General features: G+C 40.9%; 2 protein-coding genes across 2 annotated transcripts; one reads left to right on the forward strand and one right to left on the reverse strand.

Moving 5' to 3' along the window:
* Positions 1 to 630: 630 nt before the first annotated feature.
* On the forward strand, positions 631 to 11,927 carry LOC588166 (epoxide hydrolase 1). Its single transcript, XM_030989130.1, has 7 exons — positions 631 to 1,089; positions 2,875 to 3,043; positions 7,106 to 7,220; positions 7,896 to 8,025; positions 8,797 to 9,002; positions 9,783 to 10,014; positions 11,156 to 11,927. Exons 1-7 carry the CDS (start codon positions 755 to 757, stop codon positions 11,355 to 11,357), a joined length of 1,389 nt encoding a protein of 462 aa, XP_030844990.1. The 5' UTR covers positions 631 to 754; the 3' UTR covers positions 11,358 to 11,927.
* A 3,579-nt stretch (positions 11,928 to 15,506) lies between these two features.
* On the reverse strand, positions 15,507 to 22,784 carry LOC755906 (zinc finger and BTB domain-containing protein 17). The gene is made up of 4 exons (XM_011663920.2): positions 21,764 to 22,784; positions 20,050 to 20,161; positions 18,553 to 18,931; positions 15,507 to 16,708 (listed from the first exon to the last, which is right to left on the reverse strand). The coding sequence occupies exons 1-4, from the start codon at positions 22,259 to 22,261 to the stop codon at positions 15,826 to 15,828; spliced, it is 1,872 nt and encodes a 623-aa protein (XP_011662222.2). The 5' UTR covers positions 22,262 to 22,784; the 3' UTR covers positions 15,507 to 15,825.
* Between the last annotated feature and the right edge of the window lie 2,115 nt (positions 22,785 to 24,899).

Here is a 24,899-nt window from a genome sequence, read left to right on the forward strand (position 1 = left end):
TCTACCTCAGCTCCCAGCCCGGCCCCCCCCCCCCCCCGCTCCTCATCCATCAACCCCGCCTTATTATGTGGAAAACACAAGCCCTCCGTTATTATCAGTTTGAGCCCTAATTCAATCTTAAGCAGTAAGGCCGATTCATTCATTCATTAACTTATTAATCCAGCGTGCATTCAAACAAGGACAACAGTTTTGCTTACATTTCTCAAAGGCTCAAGTAGATTACGTAATATAGTAATTGCATTATAGCAATATTTATAATTAAATAAATATTAATTCGGGTTAAATGATGGGGACTTATATTCTATACTTTATCTTCGGTTCAGAAACTACATGTATCATCATGAGGAGAAATAGGGGACTTTTTAATTAAACAAAATAACGATTTCATAATTATGGAGAAAAGACGTTCAAACTTATACATATTTTGTTTGAATACTTAAGAGGTTATGTCAAATAAAATAAGTTTTGGCATGCGGCAGAGAGTAAAGAACAATTATTCAGATTTGTTTTTCCTGCAGTACTGCGTCATAAGACAGTTATTGAAGCGTTCAAATCTGGTTCTGCCGTGAGAAGTGCAAATTTGTATTTTTTTCTTCTTTTTGATTTGACCATTTGAAGACACTATTTCCTCCCATACATGTTGCATAACTTTACTCTCCAGTTGTCAGCTGTGCAGTTTCAGATCGTCGGTGTTCTTCTTCTTGCGTAAAACTGATACAAAACTACCACTTCCTTATCTGCTATAATTATCACAATGGGGTGGAAATTCGCTGTTATTGTTCTTCTACTTGCAGTGGTAATGGGTTATGTCTTTTCTCTCATCTTGACACCGACACTGAAAACTGAAACGCCCGATGCTGGTGACGGTTGGTGGGCACCCGGTGCTCCCCAAAGCTCGGGGAGCAAGCTCGAGCAAGACACCTCCCTTCGGAAATTTACGGTGAATGTTTCCAATGATTTGTTAGCTGATTTGAATCTCCGAATTCGGAATGCTCGCCTCATAGAACCGCTGGATAACTCGGCATTTGAGTATGGATTCAATGCTGGATATATGCGACATTTACAGCAGTACTGGCTGGAAAATTACAGGTAGGAAACCTCTTAATTGTTATGAATGAATAGATTTACTAACTACTCAGCTCAGCTCAGTCAGACTACTCTACTCATTTGCTTCGTTATTTCTGCTTGCAAATTCCATATATTTCATGAATGTATAATTTGTATATTTATGATTTATGCAAAATTAACATAGAGTAAAGTACCCGGTAATCGGTCAGCTCCGGTTTTCGGCCAATTGGTTGGATACATGGTAAAATCACTTTAAAATACATCGCATAATAGCATAACACATATCCCACACATACCATACCATGCCAGTGTCACTGAAGAACCACATTTGCAATGAAAAATATATCCTAAAATATCACATTTTAGCGATGTAATCGGCGGTCCCGCTACCCAAATCTGAAAAATCGAGTTTCTTACGCGTGTATGTAAGAAATATGGGTACCATAAAATGAGCTTTATTTCAAGTATTTTCCAGATATAGAGCCCGATTTTGTGCTGGTCGCAAGCTCAAAAGTATCTCATCGCATGTATTAAATCAATGCAGCCGCACACCGCGACGCACACACGATATGTCCGTCTAATTCAGATTCCAACTTCCGATCACCGCTGTGCCTGTATTCGGCCAGGCGAGCACCCGGGAGCTCCGGCGTGGGATACCTGCTCCGCCCGCGTGTGCTATACATCAGCGCAGAAACGCACGGCGCGCGCGAGCGCTTCCTATTGACTTTGTACATGCGGCCGTAAACTGAAACGCTCGGCCGATAACCGGCTCCAAAACAGTGAAAATTGAAATGAATATTGTCATGGCAATTCGTGATTTTTTTTTGGGATTCTTTTTTTGTTTAAATAATAATAATATTTGCTTCATGATTTGAACAAGAAATGATGATAAATAGGAAGTAAAGAGTCCAATAAATAGGATTTTGTCTTAAGTGGCCGAAAACCGGGTACTTTACTCTATTCATCTTCGAATAAAATAAAACCAATACAATGATAACGATTTTTATATATTTTATTAGTTCATCATAATTCACGTTTTTAATGATTTAACTGAAAAAAAATTACTCTAGGTCTAGACTATATTATAATTATTTTCATGTCATTCAAAAAAACTTTCTCATTAGTTATCTGATTTTGTTCAAACTTGTTTTGAATTGTATGTCTGATTTTTCTGCTTCTATTGAAAGTGAGTTATTTTCAGAGTGGACTTGCCCTTTAATTATAGTAATTCAGTTTGTCAAAATTGCCTAGTAAAAGGAATAAACTATACCTTCTCATTCCTTACTTTAAAAAGGACATAATTGTTGTTTATGTTTATTGGACAATGTAGGGCCAAGACAGAAAGGGGGTCCAATGTATAACCCCCCCCCCTCCCCCCCCCCCCCCCCCCAAAAAAGAGAAAAGTATAGGCCTACCCTAGTGGGTTCTTGTATGAATGTGTTCTCAGACCTGACACTCCTGGCGCTCCACATTTATACCTGGGCTTAGGCATGGCTACCACTATATGGTGCTTGAGCATTTGAAGGAATTAATTCTGCAAGGTACCCGGCCATTTATGAGTGGCTTGCTAAACAACTTGTGTTGTGGTGGGACTTGAGCTGTGAACCATGTGATTCACAATCCGATGACGCATCAATAGGACCACAGCACTTCCACATACGTACTACATGATCAACCTTTCCAAATTGCTCATAGTTTCTTTCAAAATGTAAATGATGAATTCTTGGCATTTTAACATTTAAATGTCATCATTATTTTAGGCTTCATTGTATATGGTTTTCTTGAATTCTGTGCTTTTTTGTTCAGTTGGAGAGATGCTGAGAAGAGGCTAAACCAGTTTGATCAATTCCTGACCAACATTGAGGGTATTGATGTCCATTTCCTCCACGTGAAACCCAAACTAAAGCCTGGACAGAAGGCTAAGCCTCTCATCATCGTTCATGGCTGGCCAGGTTCAGTCTATGAATTCTATAAGGTGGGTCAAGAAAAAAATGAAAAGATTATGATCATTCTAGCTTTTCTGATAATCAAGGTTATCATCTATTATTTTGTATTGAACCTTATATACATAAGAAAGCCCGTAGGAGAGGATAGAGGAAGAGCAGGTGAATTTAGATTTGATCCAATTGATATGTGAATGAATGGTATACTGTAAGGATTAGACAGGCCAACTGTAAACTGCTAACTAAATAGAGCCTCTTATGGCATGGTCAATGCACCCATGAATCTGCATACATTGGGCCAGGCGCTATATTGATAAAACCACTCCCCTCTTTCAATGGCTTCACTCTATTATCTGTGAAACGTGTGTTTGTATTAGGTCCATGGTGGTATAGAAGATAAGGTATTGTGACTGCCTTACTGACTCATACCATGGCGACAGTGAAGCCTAGCAAGTAAACAGGTTTCCTTGCATAATTTGAATATTAGGACACTGCCAACGTTTAACTTTCACAGAAAGGACATACAAGACAGATATTCATAATTCCTGCAAAGTTCTACAGAATTTGAGGTTGGCTGCAAAAGGGACATAGTACCTTTAACACAATATTAATAATTAATTTGTTTTGTATGAATGCAGAAAGGCAGGATTTTTTTTATTTCTGGAGCTGAGACCATGGCAAAGAGACTGCAACATCCATTGGGTGCTTTTTACTTATTAGTTTAGTATTAGTATTATATTATGAAATATAGGTGTTGTTCTTTTATTCTTGAACTTTTCTGATTGTTATGATGATAATTTTTATCATTATTGTTATTCTTGTTGTTAGTATTCTCAAAAGCTTCAAAAAGGCTCTGCAGTTAACTGATAAAAAGCTCCTGGACAAGTAACAAACAATGAAATACATCCATAATGTTGTGAGGACAACACAAAATCTTAAAAGAGCTCATGCTAACAGAAAAGTATTTTTAACACTCTACAATGAACCTCTCCCACTCCCTCCTCGTTCCTTTCCCCCTCCCATCCCCTCTCCCACTCCCCCTCCCACTCCTTCTCCCCTCCCTGCACCCCTCTCCCACCCCCTTTCCCTCGCTCCCACTCCCTCTACCACTCCCACTCCTTCTCCCCCTCCTACCCACTCCCACTCCCACTCCCTCTCCCCTCCCATCTCCCACTTCCTCTCCCACTCACTCTCCCTCTCTCCCACTCCTTCTCCCACTCTCATCCCATATCCCACTCCCACTTACTCTCTCCCTCTCCCACTCCTTCTCCCACTCCCTCTCCCACTCCCACTCCCTCTCCTTCTTTCTCTCCCTCTCTCCCACTCCCTCTTTCACTCCCGCTCCTAGATCTCTCCCACTCCCTCTCCCTCTCCCACTCCCTCTCCCACTCCCACTCCCACTCCCTCTCCCTCTCCCTCTCCCTCTCCTTCTTTCACTCCCTCTCCCTCTCCTTCTCTCCCACTCCCTCTCCCTCTCCCACTCTCTCTCCAATCCCCTCTCCCACTCCCTCTCCCTCTCTCCCACTCCCTCTCAACTCCCTCTTTCACTCCCACTCCCTAGCTCTCTCCCACTCCCTCTCCCACTCCTTCTTTCACTCTCTCCAATCCCCTCTCCCTCTCCCACTCCCTCTCCCACTCCCTCTTTCACTTCCACTCCCTAGCTCTCTCCCTCTTCCACTCTCTCTTTCCCTCTCTCTCCCTCTCCCACTCCCTCTCCCACTCCCTCTCCCACTCCCTAGCTCTCTTCCACCTCCTCTCCCTATCTCACTCTCTCTCCCCCTCCCATCCCCTCTCCAATCCCCTCTCCAATCCCCTCTCCAATCCCCTCTCCCTCTCCTATTCTCTCTCACACTCTTTTTTTCACTCCCTCTCCCACCCCCTTCCCCTTGCTCCCACTCCCTCTCCCTCTATTCCCTCACCCTTTCCCTCTCTTCCCCTATCCCTCTCCCACTCCTTCTCCCCGTCCCTCCCATTCCCACTCCCAATCCCTCTCCCCTCCCACCCCTCTCCAATCCCCTCTCCCACTCTCACTCCTTCTCCCCCTCTCTCCCACTCCCTCTTTCACTCCCGCTCCTAGATCTCTCCCACTCCCTCTCCCTCTCCCACTCCCTCTCCCACTCCCACTCCCACTCCCTCTCCCTCTCCCTCTCCCTCTCCTTCTTTCACTCCCTCTCCCTCTCCTTCTCTCCCACTCCCTCTCCCTCTCCCACTCTCTCTCCAATCCCCTCTCCCACTCCCTCTCCCTCTCTCCCACTCCCTCTCAACTCCCTCTTTCACTCCCACTCCCTAGCTCTCTCCCACTCCCTCTCCCACTCCTTCTTTCACTCTCTCCAATCCCCTCTCCCTCTCCCACTCCCTCTCCCACTCCCTCTTTCACTTCCACTCCCTAGCTCTCTCCCTCTTCCACTCTCTCTTTCCCTCTCTCTCCCTCTCCCACTCCCTCTCCCACTCCCTCTCCCACTCCCTAGCTCTCTTCCACCTCCTCTCCCTATCTCACTCTCTCTCCCCCTCCCATCCCCTCTCCAATCCCCTCTCCAATCCCCTCTCCAATCCCCTCTCCCTCTCCTATTCTCTCTCACACTCTTTTTTTCACTCCCTCTCCCACCCCCTTCCCCTTGCTCCCACTCCCTCTCCCTCTATTCCCTCACCCTTTCCCTCTCTTCCCCTATCCCTCTCCCACTCCTTCTCCCCGTCCCTCCCATTCCCACTCCCAATCCCTCTCCCCTCCCACCCCTCTCCAATCCCCTCTCCCACTCTCACTCCTTCTCCCCCTCCCACCCCATCTCCCACTCCTAATACTCCCTCTTCCTCCCATCACCTCTCCCACTCTTATCCCCTCTCCCACTCACTCTCCCTCTCTCCTCTCACCCCTTCTCCCACTCCCATCCCATATCCCACTCCCACTTACTCTCTCCCTCTCCCACTCCTTCTCCCATCCCTCTCCCACTCCCACTCCCTCTCCTTCTTTCTCTCCCTCTCTCCCACTCCCTCTTTCACTCCCGCTCCTAGATCACTCCCACTCCCTCTCCCACTCCCTCTCCCTCTCCCACTCCCTCTCCAATCCCCTCTCCCACTCCCTCTCCCACTCTCCTCTCACCCCTTCTCCCACTCTCATCCCATATCCCACTCCCACTTACTCTCTCCCTCTCCCACTCCTTCTCCCACTCCCTCTCCCACTCCCACTCCCTCTCCTTCTTTCTCTCCCTCTCTCCCACTCCCTCTTTCACTCCCGCTCCTAGATCTCTCCCACTCCCTCTCCCACTCCCTCTCCCTCTCCCACTCCCTCTCCAATCCCCTCTCCCACTCCCTCTCCCACTCCTTCTCTCCCACTCCCTCTCCCTCTCCCACTCTCTCTCCAATCCCCTCTCCCACTCCCTCTCCCTCTCTCCCACTCCCTCTCAACTCCCTCTTTCACTCCCACTCCCTAGCTCTCTCCCACTCCCTCCCCCACCCATCCCCTCTCCCACTCCCTCTCCCTCTCCCACTCCCTGTCCCACTCCCTCTTTCACTTCCACTCCCTAGCTCTCTCCCTCTTCCACTCTCTCTTTCCCTCTCTCTCTTCCATCCCCTCTCCGATCCCCTCTCCCACTCCCTCTTTCACTCCCACTCCCTCTTTCACTCCCACTCCCTAGCTCTCTCCCCCTCCCTCTCCCTCTCCTACTCCCTCTCCCTCTCCCCCTCCCATCCCCTCTCCTTTTCCCATTCCCACTCACTCTCCCACTCCCTCTCCCACACCTTTTCCCACTCCTTCTTTCACTCCCGCTCCCTCTCCCACCCCCTCTGTTGCAATTAACGTTCAATTAACTGGCATGATTTCAGAAAATTAAGTATACATATATTATAAAGCAATGTCTAAAGGTTCTAGAGGTTTATGCCGCAGTATTTTATTTAACACACATTGCTCATCAGAATTGTATGTTAGCACACACGAAGAGAAGTGATTGCATGTAGCTTAGGGTCTTTGATGTGACTAGCTACTTTTTTCATCCTTACTTGCCATACGTGTAGTAAACAAAAATTCCAGCGATAAACCTCAGCAGTGTACTGCGGCATACAGGTATGTAAGGAGCGTTTATTCCTTTGTTTTCTCCCAGATCCTACCAATGCTGACTGACCCTACGAGCCATGGAGGGTCATCTGATGATTTCTTTGAGGTCATCTGTCCAAGTATTCCTGGCTTTGGCTTTTCGGAAGCTCCTCACAAACAGGGTAAGAATAGCTGCTCTCTCTACCCCTCCATCTGTCTGTGTGACTGTGTGTCTGTCCATGGAGGGTCATCTGATGATGTCTCTGAGGTCATCTATCCGAGTATTCCTTGCTTTGGCTTCTCAGAAGCACCATTTACACATAGAAAAAGTGAGCGGGTCTGATTTAAGATTTAGTAACTTCTAGTAAAGGCAAAAAGAAGCAGGATCAAAATGTATATTCGCTAGTTCTTAAATTTGTGTTGCACGCAATTCAGCCTGTACAAAAAACGCATAAAAAGTCATGCTTATATTTTTGAGAGTTGCAAAAAATCGCGCTTGCCAATCTTAGCGCGTAATCCGCGAAAATTAATGTACCAGAAATATTTCTACTTTTACAATATACACCTAAACACCATTTTCTAAATGCTCTCAAATTTGTACACGTTTATCTAACAACAAGCTATTACATTCAATTTGTTCGTTAACACAAGTATATTATTGTATTTCAACAGAATGGAAATTAATGCCCTTCTTTATTCTAATTCTTATTTCTTAATGCGCCTATCCTATGCCACCGTCAGTCTTTGTTCAATAGATGCATACAGCCCTAATACATAAGAACTCTATAATGAACTCATTAACAGGAATTACTTGCATACTTTAAAATTGAAATTGAAATGAAATTTTGTTATTGCAGGATTTACAGCGGCTGCTGCAGCACGCATCCTGAATAAACTGATGCTCAGGTTGGGATTCAAGCAATACTATGCTCAGGCAGGTGATGTGGGAACGGCAATCACCGTCAACATGGCTATCATGTACCCAGAGTAAGAACTATAATCAAACCTGTCTTAAAGGGGAAGACCACCCTGAGATTAAGTTGCTTTTGATAGAAGCAGAAAATGACAGAAACAGGTCAGGCCATTTGCTCTGTACTAGATAGAATAATGAATTTATCTTTTCCCTTGAGAAAATCTTCAATCATACATTCACCCTAAATATTTCACCCTAAATATTGCCATTGCAAATATGGTTTTATACAACCCCTGTTTGAAACAAATATATTTCATCATCTCTGTTTGGAGCAAATTAGAAAGGAGCTCGCAAGATACTTCACATAGTGTTACCAATTTGTGTTGAACAAATTACAATAATCATTATAAGCTACAGATCGTGGAATTTGATTGGCTGAGAGCAAACTTGTCATATAAATTAGCATTTGTTATTGATATCAAGTTTTCTGGATCTGCTAGGGGTTTTTAGGCTTAATGTTCATGTCCAAAACTGTCGTCTCAAACATGTTCTCTGACTGCACACGAATGAAGCAAAATCATTCTGAATCTGTCCCAACAAAACTTGATCCATCATCAAATCACAACTCTGTATCTGGTTATCAAACATGCACCTATATAGCAGCTTAGTGTCACCTTTTAGTGATGTTTTCAGCCTCATTCTGAGATGATGCAGGAAAACAACTGCAGTCTATTTTGTATAATGTTGAAAACAGTTCTAAAAATGTGCCATATTTTTTTACTTGTCTCAACACCCCTTTACATGTATGTTTATGTTTTGATTCATTTTTCTTTCCTTTTCTCTAGTAATGTGAAAGGACTTCATAATAACGACCTGGCCCAGGTGAGCCTTAAGTCCTTTGTGTACCCCATGGTTGCCAGTGTCTGGCCATCGTTTTTCTTACCCAAGGAGGAAGAGAGAAATGCGCTCCTACCCCTAGGAGAAAGAATAAGCTTTGTGATCGCAGAATTGGGATACATGTACGTCTTCGGCACGCAACCAGATTCTCTCTGTGAGTACTTTCAGAGATCATTTTCATTTTTGGTAGCGAAAGGAGTTAGGTTGTAGAATGTACCACGTGTGAGAAATTTAAAGAATAATCTTCCTTTTGGTAGCGAAAGGGAATGTGGAATGAAATTCATGGCAATTAATTGCCAAACCATTTTGAATATGGGGGAGGAGATGACAGGCCAATTTGCTTACAAGGAAAATGAAGGTCGTCAGATTTTCTAATTTGCCAAAAGATGTTCGCATTTGTTTCTAACTAGCCGAAAATAAAGGGGGGGGAAGAACTCATCAATTGATAGACAAACCTGTCACCCCTCTCGAAGCAACGCCCCTGTGAAACTTCTGTAATGTATGTAATTATTTGTAAGGATCATATTTATTTTTTGCAGTGAAAAGGAGTTTATAATACTACTTTTTGAATGTATATGCAAGTATTTTTAAAGTTGATCTTCAGTTTTTTGGAAGGGAGAAGGAATTTAGAGTTAAAATTCTTGAATGTATGAGACTCTTTTAAAAATAAACTCTAATTTTGGTTGCAAAAAGGTGTTGAATGGATGTGGGGAATTTGAAGGCTATAGGTATCGGGAAGCTAACATGCATGCCTGTAACATCCACTATGAATATGACGGACAAAGAAAGTGGACAAAATTTTACATAATAGCAGTGAAGGGATGTTCCTATGTCTACCTGAGGAACTGTATATTTTGTCCGCTTTCTTTGTCCGTAATGTTCATAGTGATATCATTATAAAGCTCTATATTTCTCTCTCTGACTGTCTCTCTAGCAATGGCTCTGAATGACTCTCCTATGGGACTAGCCTCTCTCATCCTAGAGAAATACTCGAGTTGGACAAATCGAAACTGGAAGAAGCTAGAGGATGGTGGCCTGACGCAAGCTTACAGTATGGATGATCTCTTAACCAATGTGATGATCTATTGGATTAATGGCAATGTAGCCTCCTCAGTGAGACTCTTTAAAGAAGAGTTTGGTGCAAGTGCCAAGGGATATCCCACTATGTAAGTCTGGAAAGACTCTTTTAAAGCCCCACTGTCCTACTTGTAGCTACTTGCTCCCTCTAAATAGAAAACTTCCCCAATCGGTGCCTGTTGGTCCCCCATGATCCTCTTTTTCTTATGTTAGTTGAGAGCTGAGTTAATGAGATAGCCACCTGTCAGTGACCTCGCTGTGTGGTCTAATCCCTTTTAGCTCTGTAGTATTGACGGTCTTTAAAGTGACTCGGTAACATTGTTGAAAGTTGATGAAAAATTGCATAAATTTTTGTATGAAATGTTACTTATTATATTCCTTCTACTGTACTAACCCTCTAACATGCAAAACAAACCTGAAAATAAATTCTCAAACCACAAAGATATCTATGGTTTTCTGTGAAGGTCTCACTGTGCAACACCCTTTAACAGTGATTAACAGTAAACTCTCATTTTTGAATTTTCCCAACCGTTTATCCATGAAAAAAAAAGACACAAGACAGGCTTTTAAGAATCTTTCACACCTAAATGTCTGGAATGATATATAGAGCTAATTCATTGCTTTGTGACGATTGACATTCACCTAAAATGTAATTAAATTGTAACGATATAGTTGGGAGAATTAAGGAATCGATCAGATCAGTTTTTCAGAATTTAGATCATTAATAATGGTCCATTTTCACTCAAACTCAGATTATCTTTAATTGTACATTGAGCATTGAAGCCACTACCTTAGCACCACTTTCTCATCTGAGCAATGTTACCAAGTCTGGAAAAATGTTATCAAAAAGTCTGAACAACCCACCAGACCGACAGCCTGGTTGGATAAAACTTGCTCCTGCAACGAAAAAGAGTTTGATACAATTCAGTGACATGTAAACGCCGGCCTGATAGGATTACCATCATAATTAAAACAAAACCTACATGTAAGATAACCTTATAAAAACAGAGCTGTCCCTATCAAAGTACACTCAAGAAAATTCTGTAATATACAATGAGCACTACAATCTGAGCATCATGTGAAGTGTCGTTTTTGATAATTAAGTTTTGAAATCTGCTTATTATTCTAGCCATTATCATAGTATTTTGCCATTTTACAAGTACTGTAACTGTCTTCATAATAACGAACATGCATTGACAATGACAAACAATGTCTTTATAACACCTGCAGGTACGCCTCCCATGTTCCGTTCGGCTATGCCTGCTTCCCTTATGAGTTCATTGGAACAACAGATTGGCTGATGAAAGTATTCCATCCAAGAATCCTTCACTTCTCATACTTTACCACTGGAGGGCACTTTCCAGCGTTCCAGGTCCCTGCCCTGCTGGCCCAAGATATCCGGGATTTCGCCAGGAAGGTAGAAGCGCTGTGAGATAGCTTACCTAGCTTAAAAGTGGCGTGAAAAGACCAGTTCGGAACACAGGGTTATTGGTGACATCAGCGGACAATGACAAGTCTTAATTTGAGTTTTCTCAATGACATTTGTTGGTATTAAATGAAAGTGCACCAATCACCAAAATTATTCCAGTAATACTAATTTAGAACTTCCTTTGAAACAAAAGGGCTTATTTTGTGTGGGAAAATAACGACCGTTAGTGGTCACAATCCAATTTAGCAATCGTTGGTTCTCAAAACATTCCTGTATAATTTCACCAGCCACTGTATAATACTCTGTGATTTGAAATTATAATATTTTTCATCATTGAAAACAACTTGACCTACATGTAAGCCTCAGGGATTTATTTTGCCAAAGGTTAAAGGTCAGGGTTGCACTTGGGTCTTAGGTCAGCCAGCCAGGCACCATTTTACAGATGCTAACAATGCTGAGCAAACTCCATGTTTAAAGACTGGGTGGAGAGAAGCAATGTCAATAAAATGCCTTGCTTAAAGACATGACCTTTAATAGCAGTTATGCAATCAACTTGTACTAGTATTTTGATGATGTATAGATTTTTTTCATCAAATTATTCTCTGCCTCTCTCTAACTCTTCCCTCCACTTCTCTCTCTCTCTCTCTCGCTATCTTCCTCTTCTCTATCTTTATATATTTCTGCTTCACTACTGTACTTTGTATGATGATCAAACAGTAATATTTTACCTACATATAGTACTGCAATCATGTTTTCTCTAAATTTAGTGTATTTCAAATCAATATCTTGTTTATAATCGATTATAAAACAATTCATTTTTAGTATGGCAATCAGGTATTACTTGTAAGTGACTGTAAAATTGTGCATTTCTTGTGATGCAATATTGTTATTTTATTAATTAATTTCCCTATCTGATGATTATGAATTATTTGTTATTACCAAGAGAGCGTTTATATCCTTCTAAGCAGATTCTATTTTTACTCTTGTTTTCCAATCACTGCTCTTCCTTTAATAGGACATGTCTATTTCTCAACAAGTGTGTGATTTTGCAATAAAACATGTACTAATAAAATATACTTGAGTGACATTTAACTTTATTTACATGTATATCTTTCTTATATTTGCCTAAATGCAGCATACATGCATATCTTAATTAAGTGAAAGAAAGGGGTTTGACTAGTGATGGAAGGTAAGAAAATTGAAGAAAGCAATTGAACCTTTGACACAAAAGGGGAGTAGGTGGAGGGGGGAAATGGATAGTGAGTGAGAGAGGGGGAAAAAGATTAAGAAAAGGAGATATATGGAAAGTATGATTGAGGAAGAGAGATGAAGAAGGAAAAAGGAATAGAACATTTGAAGATGCAAAAGGGGAATAGGAAAAAGAAAAGAAAACAAAGAAAATACCAAGCAGATAAGGGAAAAAGAGTAGAGCATTACAAAAAAAAAATCTTTATTTGCCCCACTATGCCCAGGAGTGAAATAAGGACCTGGGAGGATGAAGAAAGCTTTAGTGATAGTTTGCCCTTGCTATGATTACATGGTAGGAACACTCCCTGGTAGCCGAGATGGTGCACATACGCTGTGCATAAATGAATCCAAGGTAAATGCACATGTATATAAATTGGTAAAATAAAGATATTATTTATTTAAAGGGTTACGGGTAGGTCAAGCAATGGGTACAGGATTGAAGCTCAGAATTCATCTAGTGTTGGAAATTAAAGAGCAATCGTGGCAGGACAGAGTGTCGTACAACCTGTTTTTTACATACAGTTCACGTGATTGTAAGACAAAATGACAACTTTTTACTATGATTGCATTTCTCTTCTTTTTTTTTTTATAAAATTATTTTTACAAGTAAAAATACATTTGTTAAACAATGAACAGCATTTCCAATCACATTTGGCACAAGATTGAGCTGCTTGCTATAGATAAGATTACATACCGATTCAGCCTATACTCCGTTTAATGTTTAAAAAGCTGCTTAGAGTAACCTGAATCTTATTGATTATATTTGATGATACAAACCCTGAACCAAATAATGGATCATTACTGAATGGAATTATAACACATGTACAGTACCATGTATCTTAACAAGCACAACAAAACCACCAACAAGTTGCCAGAGATGAATTTTTTAGTTAAGCTCTGTTTCTGAAATACTAAATGTACATAAGGCGGCGAGTTGGCTCAGTCGGTAAAGCGCCTGCCTGTCGAACCAAAGATCTCGGGTTCGAATCCAACCCAGGCGGATGACTGAAACCTGCGATGTGTGTTAACTTGACCCTCGCCTTGTTTCATAGAAACAGGCTATGTTAAGTGGAAAACACTCCGTCCCCTCGCAGGGTGCTACAAGAATTTTTTTCACCACTTGCCCTGTCGGGCAAGTGGGTTTTCAATTTACTTGCCCAAACAATATTTCCACTTGCCCAAAACTTTAAAGCGAAAAAGGGCTCGAGGTTAAAGCATTTATTATCTCGTAATGATAAGTTAGTGTTTTAGATAGCAAATTAATGCACATACATGTACAGTGTAACTGTACTGAATAATAACCTAATATGTCAAAGAAAATGGTCAACAAAGGATGGTTGAAGGTTTAAAAAACGCATTTTATTGATTGTTTACTAGCACAATCGAGAAAAAACAGCTGATCAACGCACGTGTGTGTCTGTGCAAGCCGCTGTCATTTGGAAACGTAGGCTAATTTTCAGCTGTTAATAATTTGGGTCAACTCTTCCATCAAGAAACGTCATGTAAATAATGGGTAATCAACTATTTTAAATAAAGTACGGACATTTTTATTTCATCATTCACTGCTATAAATATCATGCCAAAATTTGTAAATTCTTACTAAATAATAATATTGAAGATATTTTACGATAAATCTCGGATAAGTATGCGAAAACTAGACTAAACAACGTCGCTAAAACCATGAAAACAAAACAACAACGGCTTATATTCTGGGGGTCTCGATACTATTATCAAAATGACTCGCTCGGTCGGATCTTGAGACCGCAGTAATAAATTGAAAACGAGACAAAAACATTCATCTGATTTATATGAGCAGCGAGTTTTAAATAATATGTTCACAATCATTAACAGTCATTATGAATAAATATCAAACATTTGACTTTTTGTACTTACTAGAAAATCCCTGTTGTTTATTCCATTCCGATTCGCACGTGTTCATTTCCCTAGAATAATGACGTCATATTTGGCGTGATTCAACCAATCGGCAATCAGAGAATAGCAAAGGCCTGTCGGTGCGGCCTGCAGAGCTAGAGAGAGAGAGCGCGAATAAGCTCGCAGCTGGTACGATCGCGCTAGCTGTCTCTAGCTAGCTCACGGCCGGCCGTGCGTGGAGGCGGAGCGGCATTCATGGCTTGAAGTGTCACTGTTGCATGCGCGCTGAGCTAGCTGAGCTGGCTTAGCTGTCTGTGAAGTTTTTTCGAAATCGGAACGATCGCTTTTTTGCTTCTGGATTTTGACGACGGGTAAGAAGTTGACGGGTGAATGGTAGAGTTCTTGGACACTAGGAAATTACTGTAAAAGTATCACTTGCCCGAATCGGGCAAGTGATAATTTGATTTACTTGCCCGACGGCTCAATTTGGTTGCCCCGGGACGTCGGGCAAGCGGGTTTGTCGCGCCCTGCCTCGTATAGGACATTAGATGGAGGCCCCGTCTAGAGGAGAGTCGTCATCTTTGCATGTGAAGAACCCACTGCACTATTTGTATAAGAGTAGGGGGAAACCCCAGTGTAGTGTTCCACCTGCACACACGCCCAATCAGTCACACCGGGAGGAGAGACCCAAGGGTTTAAAGTTATTCAGTTTGCTTTTCGCCTCCCAGGCACAGATGAGGCCAAATACTTAATAATAATAGACCTCATCATAATTTTTAACGCACCACAAAAGTTGAGAGGAAATGTGCAGTCCAAAAGAATGATCAAAATAATCAATGTAAAAAGTATGTTTGTAGTACATTCTTTTTTTAAAGATTCAGGGAAAGGGGAATTTTGACAAAAGGAATTTTCCAGCTTACCAAGCATACATGTACATGTACATGTAACTGAATAGAGTAACATATCATGATTCCAATCATTTCATCAGTTTTCCCTCAAACTACATCCGAACTCTAAACAAGGATAAACAAATAAATTAAAAAACCACAGGCATCCCGAGCACATTGGCCCCTTAACTTTACTACTCCACTCCCTCCGATGTTCAAATATTTTAACAGGGGGCCTAGTTGCACACAAATATTAACATCTCAATACAGACGGCTTGTGAAATAGATAGCGTGCTACCCTACTCGAATTGGTTATTTTACAGTGACATAGATTTACATGTATAACTGTCGACCAACATTAGTAATCATCTTTTGGTAATTAAAGCTGAGGTGAGTCCTGTCCGAGTGTTGTTTGTCAGGCATTTTCCTAGGCATACATCAACGAATCAGATCATTTGTTTTTTTCATTCAGAGGCATCACTTTTATTTCTCTCTGGATCTTCCTTTTTCCATGATTCTCTCTCTTTCCACCAGTCGATTCCATGCAGTTTCTTCTTGTGGTTCTTTAAGCTGACCTTATTGGTAAACGCCATCTCACACAACTCACAAACGTACGGCTTATCTCCTGTATGCTGCCGCATATGTATCTTGAGATTGCTACTCTGCGTGAAGGACTTGTCACATATTGAGCATGGATAAGGCTTAACTCCACTGTGGATCAATACATGTCGCTCAAGATGTAACTGATTTCTCAAGATCTTGCCACAGGTCGAGCACTGCTTACCCTTCCTCGTCTTATTGTTGTGGTTCTTACTAATGTGACCCTTGAGGTATTCCTGGTGCTTAAACCTTGAGGGGCACTGTGGACATTGGACGTAATCGCTTTCATTGACCTCTAGGTGTGAGATCTCATGCGTTCTGATATATGTAGTTCTGATCATTTTACCGCACTGCTGACACAGTACACTACACCTTGGATCATCGTTGTGGCATCTGTCAAAGTGTGATTTAAAGCGCAAGAACAGTTTTTTGCACTCCCCACACCATCCCATGTCAAAATTGTGCCCCTTTTCAAATTTGTTTTTAATTGATTGGACGGCATCCTCGATCGCTTCTGGGCCCTTATCAATCGGGATGTGTTTTTGTAAATGGTGAATCATTTCTGGTTTCTCTTTCCAGACCTCAGAACATATCGGGCATTCTTCTGGGAACTTAAAGGCTGGTTTGCGATTTTTGCTCTGGCATTTTTTTCTTTTAGTAGCAGGTTCACCCTCAGAGTCTTCATCGCTATCTTCTCCATATTCAAAGCTGTCATCACTCTCAAGGTTGTCCAGGTCACCAAGACACCTACAGCAAATAGAAAAGAAACATAAACAAGCATTAGAGGTATCGCAGTCTCAAGTGATGCTACATGTAGTGTACAATGTTTTAGATGTGAAGTGTAGAAGGGTGCTTCTGTGCAATTTGTTCCATACAAAAATGCCTTTTATCTGTTCATTTCATCCACAGATAAGTAATATCTTAATATGAACATCTTGTTTTAGTAGCAGTCCCTTAAGATCTATGTTTTAATGGTCACATCCACAGATTTGTTATTGGATGATAGAAAGTGACAAAAATTGCTTCTGGACAATTGCAACCATTGCAAGATGCAATCGTTCATATACACTCATGAAAATAAGTGGACACTTTTTATAATTAAGATTTTCAAACAAATATTTAATATAACTTATCTTTCATATATCGAAATTGACATTCAAATTAATCCTCCTTAAAAGTAAAGACCATTTTTGGAACCCCCCCCCCCCTCTCAAAAATTGAAATGGAAGCTCTTATTACCAATCACGTGAAAGACTATGTTTTGACTAATACTGTACGTGATGATAGAAATATTTCCGGGAAACCGCCTACTAATTGATATATTTGGTAAATTATTATATATATTTGGACCTGATAGATATCACGCATGTGTTGCGTATTCCCATATACATCTTTCTGTGTACAGTGCTTGTTTTGATGATTCCAGAACCTTGCAGTACACACCAATACTTATATGTTAGATGATCAACCTTTTCTGATCGATTCCACAATATTTCTTTCAAAGTGCAACGCATGACCATAACTGATCTTTACCTTTAAGAAGATATGCAATTAGTAAATCATTAACACATGAGTGAGCATAGCCCTTCATCAATAAATGAGTCTCTAAAGAAAAAAAAAAGGAAAACTAGGGTATTTTACCACTTGAATGTTGATGGGCATTAAACCATCTTGTAGAGTCAAGTCAAACACAATGATCAAGAAGAAAAAAAAATGAGAAAAGAGAGGCATCTTGACTGTGATTGTCAATACCATGCAGTTCAACAGTTGACATGCAGAGCGCAATCCTCATTGTTTCTCATTTTCATTCTCTATTTTCAATATTGTACAAGAAAATCTTACACATGCACATATTCATTAACACTTTAAAGGGAGTGTAGCTTGGCAAATACTGGTTTTACGCCATCTGCCGACTGCGTCTTCTTTTGGACCGCTGCACGTAAATGAATTGACTTGATTAATGGTAGTCAGCAACTTAATCTCTACATGGTCAGCGTTCACGAAATATGAGATGCAATGTGGTTGCAGGAATTTGGTGCAATAGTTAGCATGCGGCAAGTCCACTGGAAACCATTTTAATTGGCACTGGGACTGTCTGTGAAAATACATACGTACACAAACACTTTAAAACAAAACATCACATGGAAAAGGTAAATAGTCAATCACTCGACTTTAACTTGTCATCCTATTTCATTTGTTGTCTAAAGAATCACACTCAGGCCCGGCTCCCCCACTCCGAGAACGGAGGGATACCATGCATGTTACCAAAATGTCCGGTAAAGGGGTGCTTTTCACCCACCAAAGTCCGGCTCGTAGTACACAAAAATCTGGCCCGTATTGACTTTACACACCGGACTTAGGGGGGTGTTTTTTTAAAGGAGGGAACACGCATATGCATACCCTAAATAACACTGAGTGGGGGGCCGGGCACTCAGGACTTTGGATTTATTTCAAAGCACAACACATTATACACTAAAAGTAGGCTTTAAAAAAAGGTTGCTAGCTGCATATCAAGAAGCCAAAATATTCATGTTGGGAAATAAGAACAAATAAAGAAACCTTAAGATTCCACAAGAATGAAGGTATCTTACATGTCAGGAATCAATTTTGGTCTACAGGCTCTAGGACCACGAAGCTCATCCCGTGGACTGTAGTCAGGATCCTTCTTTAGGGCTTTCGCTTCCCGTTTGAGCCTGACTTCATCTTTTTCCTCCGGTGGCTCATCTTCTTCCTCCGGTGGCTCATCCTCTTCCTCCCATGCCCACTCTACTTCCTCCAGTGGACCATCTACTTCCTCCAGTGGCCCATCTACTTCCTCCAATGGCCCATCTACTTCCTCCGATGGCCCCACTTCTATGTCTGCTTCAGGGTCTCCAGCTGTGTCTGCTTCAGTAGCCTGGCTGGTTGGATCCTCCTCATATTGTGTCCATGAGTCCTTGGTTTGAACGCGGATCTTTTCTGTTTGTATTCCTTAAAAAGGGGAAAGGCAAGGTTGTACCCAATCAGAGATGCACGTAAGTTCAATTCAATTTCAATTTCAAATTTATTCATGTTTCCAACAAAACATTACAAATCAATTATAAGCATTTAAAACAAATTTAAGAAATACATGTTGGAAACAGAGGGGTCCACTGAAAAGCAATGCTTGTACAAGTGTGAACACCTCAAATGAAACTTAGGAGTAATGAGTAATTAATTTAACTAATCTGTAACTACAAAAGGAACTACAAAATAGGGGAAAGTTGCAAAAAAATATAATGATAAGCACTTGTACTTTTTACATTCCAGGGCCCGTTGCACAAAACTTACCATTGATGGTAACTTCGCCATCAATATGGCATGGAAGCCTTGATTTTGATTGGCTGTTGAGCCCTGTTACCATGGTAGTTGCCATTGATGGCAAAGTTACCATCAATGGTAAGTTTTATGCAACGGGCCAACCTTTTTTTTAATTCACTATAACATGCCTTTTACATTTTACTAGATTCAAGATAGAAATCTGTGCCGGATGGGTTGCTTTTGGATTTGGGTTCAGATCCGGACCAAGAAAGTAATTAAAGGGGTTTGTTTCCATTTTAATAACGGTATGTCCATTTCCACTTTAAACTATTAAATTGACCTTGACCCCTGGAAAACATTCTGTTCCCTTTTACCTCAAATTTACTTCATATTTACTCTCAGGAGGCAAAAATAAGTAATGACACTGTGGATGAGGCTGATATGAAAAATACATACTAAAATAGAAATTGGTATACAAATAAATATTTAGCATATTTAGTGCGATGTCTCTCAGTCAAAGTATAGTGACTTTGAAGCTAAAATTTGAGGAGGATGATGAGAAAAAATACGGGTTTTCATTTTATAGAAAAAACAAATATAACTTCTGGTTGAACCCTGGGGGAAGAGGCTAAGCTAGCTCATAAGAACCTTCCATGAAAATGTTACAATCAAATGTCTTCCATCAATGCAGGTTGTCGCCTTAGGATTATTAATCTGATTAATAAAAATTAAAGTTCAACTAAATCTTCTTCAAAAAATCCCAGGAAAAAAAAATCCCTTCTATAAATGTATTCTTTAATTTCACTTACTTTTATTCCTAGACCAATATGTACTACGCACACTGACGGCCCTTGACCGGTAGTGTTTTTGTACCGTTACTGGTTTGATGTCAACCTGGGTTCCTCGATGGCATTCACGGCTCTGCAAAAAAAAAAAGATTTTGGAAATATAAGTTGTGTTTAAGCCCCACTGTACTACCGGTACTTGTAGCTACATGTACTTGCTCCCTCAATGTATAAAAAACTTCCCCAATCGGTGCCTGTTGGTCCCCATGAGCTGAGTTGATGAGAAAGCCACCTGTCAGTGACCTCACTGTGTAGTCTAATCTCTTCTGGGCAAACTAGTACAGAAGGCCTTTAAATTCATTTATGATAGAGATTAGGTGCTTTTTGAGCAAATTACATCCAATTTCTGTAATTTTTAACTCCGTGATGAAAACCCTCCCATCACTTTACAAAAATTACCGACAATGCACCTTAATTATGGGCTTAAACCCAACCCATAAGCGGTATCACAGTGAATGTTTGAAAGTATCTAATTTGTATTTCCTTTTAGTTTAAAGGGCCACTGCACTACTTGTAGCTACTTGCGCCCTCTATATAACAAACAATGCATAATCGGTGACCATTGGTCCCCCATAATCCTCTTTTTCTTATGTTAACTGAGAGCTGAGTTGATGAGATAACCACCTGTCCAGTGACCTTGCAGGGCACTCTAATCCCTCCTGTAAACTATGGCAGATAAGCTTTAAGAATTAGAACACCTGGAAAGAGGCATGAATATACGTTTAGTACTTAATTGTTTATCATATTTATGTAAGTTTGGTGGCAAAGTTTGGGCCATCAAATATTTTAGGTCTCAATGAATTTTAAATGAAAGATTGTGCCTGAAAACAAAAAAATTAGATGATCTAGGTCTAGAATCTATACGACTACTATAGTAGGCCTAGACACATACTAGACCAGCCAGGCACAGATCTAGAATTTCTTAGGGGGGGGGGGGGGGGTGGCCCAATTTGAAATCCATTTGAAATTTAGTGTCCTGAAATTTGAAGATTGCTCTCTGGCCAATCTTCCTTCTTCCCCCCTTCTCTGGATCCGCCACTGAGACCAGCTAATTTGCAAGGAGCATTAAAGGTAATACAAAGTTTTGGGAAATTTTGAAATTTGGGTGGATAGTGAATCTTTACAATTTTGATATATTTGGATGCCCCTGTGGATATATTATAAGCACTAAAAAAATTAGCCCCTAAAACACTTCTGTTTTCGAGAAAAATTGAATATAAAAATTTACAGGTGCTCCTGGTAAATTTTGATAAATTTCAAATAGCGCCTATGGCCGTTCAATGGTAGCTGCGACCATGAAAATCTCAGAATATGTAGTTGTGATATATAATTTCCAAACGGGAAAAGCTAATCGGTCGATTTTAGTCAAGAAACAATGTTTCATAGCTTAATTAATATTTTGACCTTGAGAGGGAGCTATACTGTATACAGCATAAAGAGTCTATTATTTATAATTTCATAATTTTAGACTCGATTTCAACCGGGACAACGATCACTGAATATTGTAGGAACGCATATGCTTCAAATATGTTAATTTGAACCAAATTCATGCCCCCATACCAAAACTTTGTAATAGACCCCTACCTTTAAATCAATAAACATGAATAAATGAGCATGCCAATCACAAAATAGACAGTCAGTTTTATGTTCTGCTTATTTGTATTTAAGGCTTTAATACCTTTTTCAAGATAAAGAAGCTTTCCATTGGCGTTGGAACTTGCAGTGGGACAAACCAGTCCGGAGGAAATAGTTGCTTTGCAACATAAATGGTTGGAATCGCATCTTTCTCCAGTTGGGGCGGCTTCGATCTCAGCCCGTGCTTGTACATTTTTAACTGCGTTGACTCGTAATCCTCCTCTCGGAAGTGGCCACTGCATAATGATATTCTCTTGTATGTCCTTGCTACTTCGCGATCAAACTCCGGCCTCATCTGACTTACGAAATCAACCCAAGCTAGCTGAGTTGTGGTGAAACTCGTCCCTTCTATCGGCATAGCTCCAGCCATGTTATGAACAAAGTACCCGTCATATGCCGTGTTGCAGCACCCACCTGACATGCAGCGAAAGCCCGAATACCTCCGTTTTAATCTCCTTCTTGGCGGCCTCGGGCCTGGCAAGGAACTTGTTCTATCATCATGATCGCTGACGTTGTCAGAATCAGATGAATTCTCTGCCATCACGATCCGAATCTTGCTCACGTCACAGACAAAGTCACAAATAGCACTCTCACGATGAAAAAAGAATGACCACGAATATAGATCTACTGGTATTATGAATAATTGCCTGATTGTTGCCAATTATGCCACAGCTACAGAGCATACATGAACGCCCTACTCCAAGTGAAGTTGTAGTAGTCCCACGCGGGCCATGCACTGTTATGTGTATGTACCGTACCGTCGGTAGGTTCCGTCGCGATTTGACGTCGAGGTCGCCTCAACGTCAGGCAGGCGCGCTCCAACTTAACCGTACTATACCCATAGTATACCCAATCACGTGTACGTGTATGGCGCGCCATTTACCCAATAATTCAGATAAACCCCGTTTTCTCGCCGATATAAAACAGAGTTTATCAAGAAAAACTTTGTTTAAATCGAGTGAAGAACATATATAGGCCTATAGTTCATCTCCTTCGATAATCACTTCCACGCGGGGGCGTGGGGCGCATGACTCCTCCCCTTTTGTCTTAAAAAAAAAATCACATAAATTCAGTTAACTCATATTCAGAAATGCCTCACAATGTGCGATCAAGTTCACTATTTTCAGATACTCTGTCCCTTTTGCGGCCAAAATCAAATTCTGTAGAACTTTGTAGGAATTAGTAATATGTCATGTATGTCCTACCTGTGAAATTTAAACGTTAGCCGTGTCCTAATATTCATCAAATTATGCAAGGAAATCCGTTTACATGCTAGACTTCACTGTCAGACACTATTGAACGACTGACTGGCTTTTTTTCTTCTTTGTTTAATAGCATATATAAAAAGGGTACATGAGCATTTGTCTACATTAATATTAATAACCCACTTCTTGCAATGGCCAAAATTAAACTGATTGAATCTTTGCACAGCTAAAACATACGACCATTCGGTACAATGGTCTGAAAATCAGACTATTACTTACTGGCTCTATAGTTCTTAAGTCGACTCGACAACTAATAGTCCCTATCCCACTTAGAGACATTTTCAAGCCCCCCCCCCCTTTTTTTTTAGGGAAGTTCTAAAATAGTATTATCTTTCAAATGCCGTTGGAATTTAACATTTTCATTTTGTTGGCCTGCAAATGGGACATATACCTTTAAGTGGGCCCTGGACCCCACACCGGCTTCATGCTCGCAATTTCGTACATTTAAGCCCCCCCCCCCCCCCCCCCCTGGAAAAATCCTGGATCTGCCCCTGACTTTTGGAAGTTATGCTGAGTAAGACTGGGTCGATGGAAGCTAGGGCGTCATCATGGCAAGTTGGTCCGAGATGGAGGTGGTACTATATGCACTTTGGGGAACTGCTTTGAGGGAGATCATATGCATTTTTTTTTTTTTTGGGGGGGGGGGGGCTCAACAGGGAAGGGGGGGGGGAGATGAGTAACAAAAAAAAATAAAAGTGCTCACTGAGAATCCGGGCTAACTCGGCTCAAAGACAACTCGGCTGGTCGGCCCAGATGCAAAAACGGTCAGTTTTTGGCATTTTACACTTACCCTATAACCCCAACTCTAACCCTCAACCTAATCCTAACCCTAAGCCTGCAAAAATTGACCGTTTTTGCAGCTGGGCCGAGTTGGCTTTGAGCTGATTTAGCCAGACTCCGAGTGGAAGAGGGACCTGGTAGGATCAGGCGATTCAGGCCTAAACAAAAAGAAGTTGTATTGCCTAGCTTTAGGTGCAGCACCTGGGTTGGTCGGTCAATTTTTTTTTGTTGTTGCTTATTTTACGTCTTTGGGCTGATTTTTTTCCTCAGTTTTTAATAACTCATTCAATTATAAAATAAACTATATTTAATTGATTTTATTTCCTATAAGTATCAACTTTAAAGTTGATATTCATAGGAGATCTCTAAATAGGAATATATTCATATCTACAGAAAGCTTATAAGCCATACAATGACCTTGAATGACATTCAAACAAAATACACTTCCGTAAAAGCGAAATTCGGGTGAAAACATCACCCTATTCTCTGGGACAAATTTGCCCTATTGTCTTCAGAATCGACCTTAAGCTGTAACGTCGGAAAAGGGAGGCGTGGCTTGTGGGCCACTCCCCGGTAGTGAAGATGGTGCACACATGCTGTGCATAAATGAATCCAAGGTACATACACATGTATATAAATTGGTAAAATAAATACATTATTGATTTATTGTGTTAGGTTTAGGTCTACTGATGGCGGTACAGGATTGAAGCTCCGTATTCATCTGGTGTATGAAGTTAAAGAGCAATCGCCGCAGGACACATTGTCATACGACTGGTTTTATACATACAGTTCATGTGCTTGTAAGACAAAATGACAACTTTTACTATGATTGCATTTCTCTTTTTTTTCTCCTTTATTTTTACAAGTAAAAAAACATTTTTAAAACAACAGGATTTTCAATCAATTTAGCACATGGTAGAGCTGCCTGCTATGGATAAGACTTCCTACTGATTCAGCCTACTCTGTTCAACTTGGCAATTTTTAAATAGCTGCTTAGAGTAACCTGAATCCTATTTATTATCTTTCATGATACAAACCCTGAACCAAATGACGGATCATTACTGAATGGAATTATAATACATGTATGATCTTGGTTAGCCAGTACAACAAAACCACCAACAAGTTGCCAGAGAT

The sequence above is a fragment of the Strongylocentrotus purpuratus genome, unplaced genomic scaffold, assembly GCF_000002235.5.
Source record: "Strongylocentrotus purpuratus isolate Spur 01 unplaced genomic scaffold, Spur_5.0 spur5_scaffold_18, whole genome shotgun sequence".
In the NCBI taxonomy this organism is placed as follows: domain Eukaryota; kingdom Metazoa; phylum Echinodermata; class Echinoidea; order Camarodonta; family Strongylocentrotidae; genus Strongylocentrotus; species Strongylocentrotus purpuratus.

Bases quoted from the DNA above. Each gene is read 5' to 3' on its own strand.
- LOC588166 (XM_030989130.1), top strand. From the start codon at position 755: ATGGGGTGGAAATTCGCTGTTATTGTTCTTCTACTTGCAGTGGTAATG. The intron at 9,003-9,782 runs GTGAGTACTTTC...CTGTCTCTCTAG, and splicing joins CACGCAACCAGATTCTCTCT to CAATGGCTCTGAATGACTCT. The intron at 10,015-11,155 runs GTAAGTCTGGAA...TAACACCTGCAG, and splicing joins GCCAAGGGATATCCCACTAT to GTACGCCTCCCATGTTCCGT.
- LOC755906 (XM_011663920.2), bottom strand. From the start codon at position 22,261: ATGGCAGAGAATTCATCTGATTCTGACAACGTCAGCGATCATGATGAT. The intron at 20,162-21,763 runs GTATTAAAGCCT...TTTTTTTTGCAG, and splicing joins GCTTCTTTATCTTGAAAAAG to AGCCGTGAATGCCATCGAGG. The intron at 18,932-20,049 runs GTAAGTGAAATT...CCCCTTTTTAAG, and splicing joins ATATTGGTCTAGGAATAAAA to GAATACAAACAGAAAAGATC.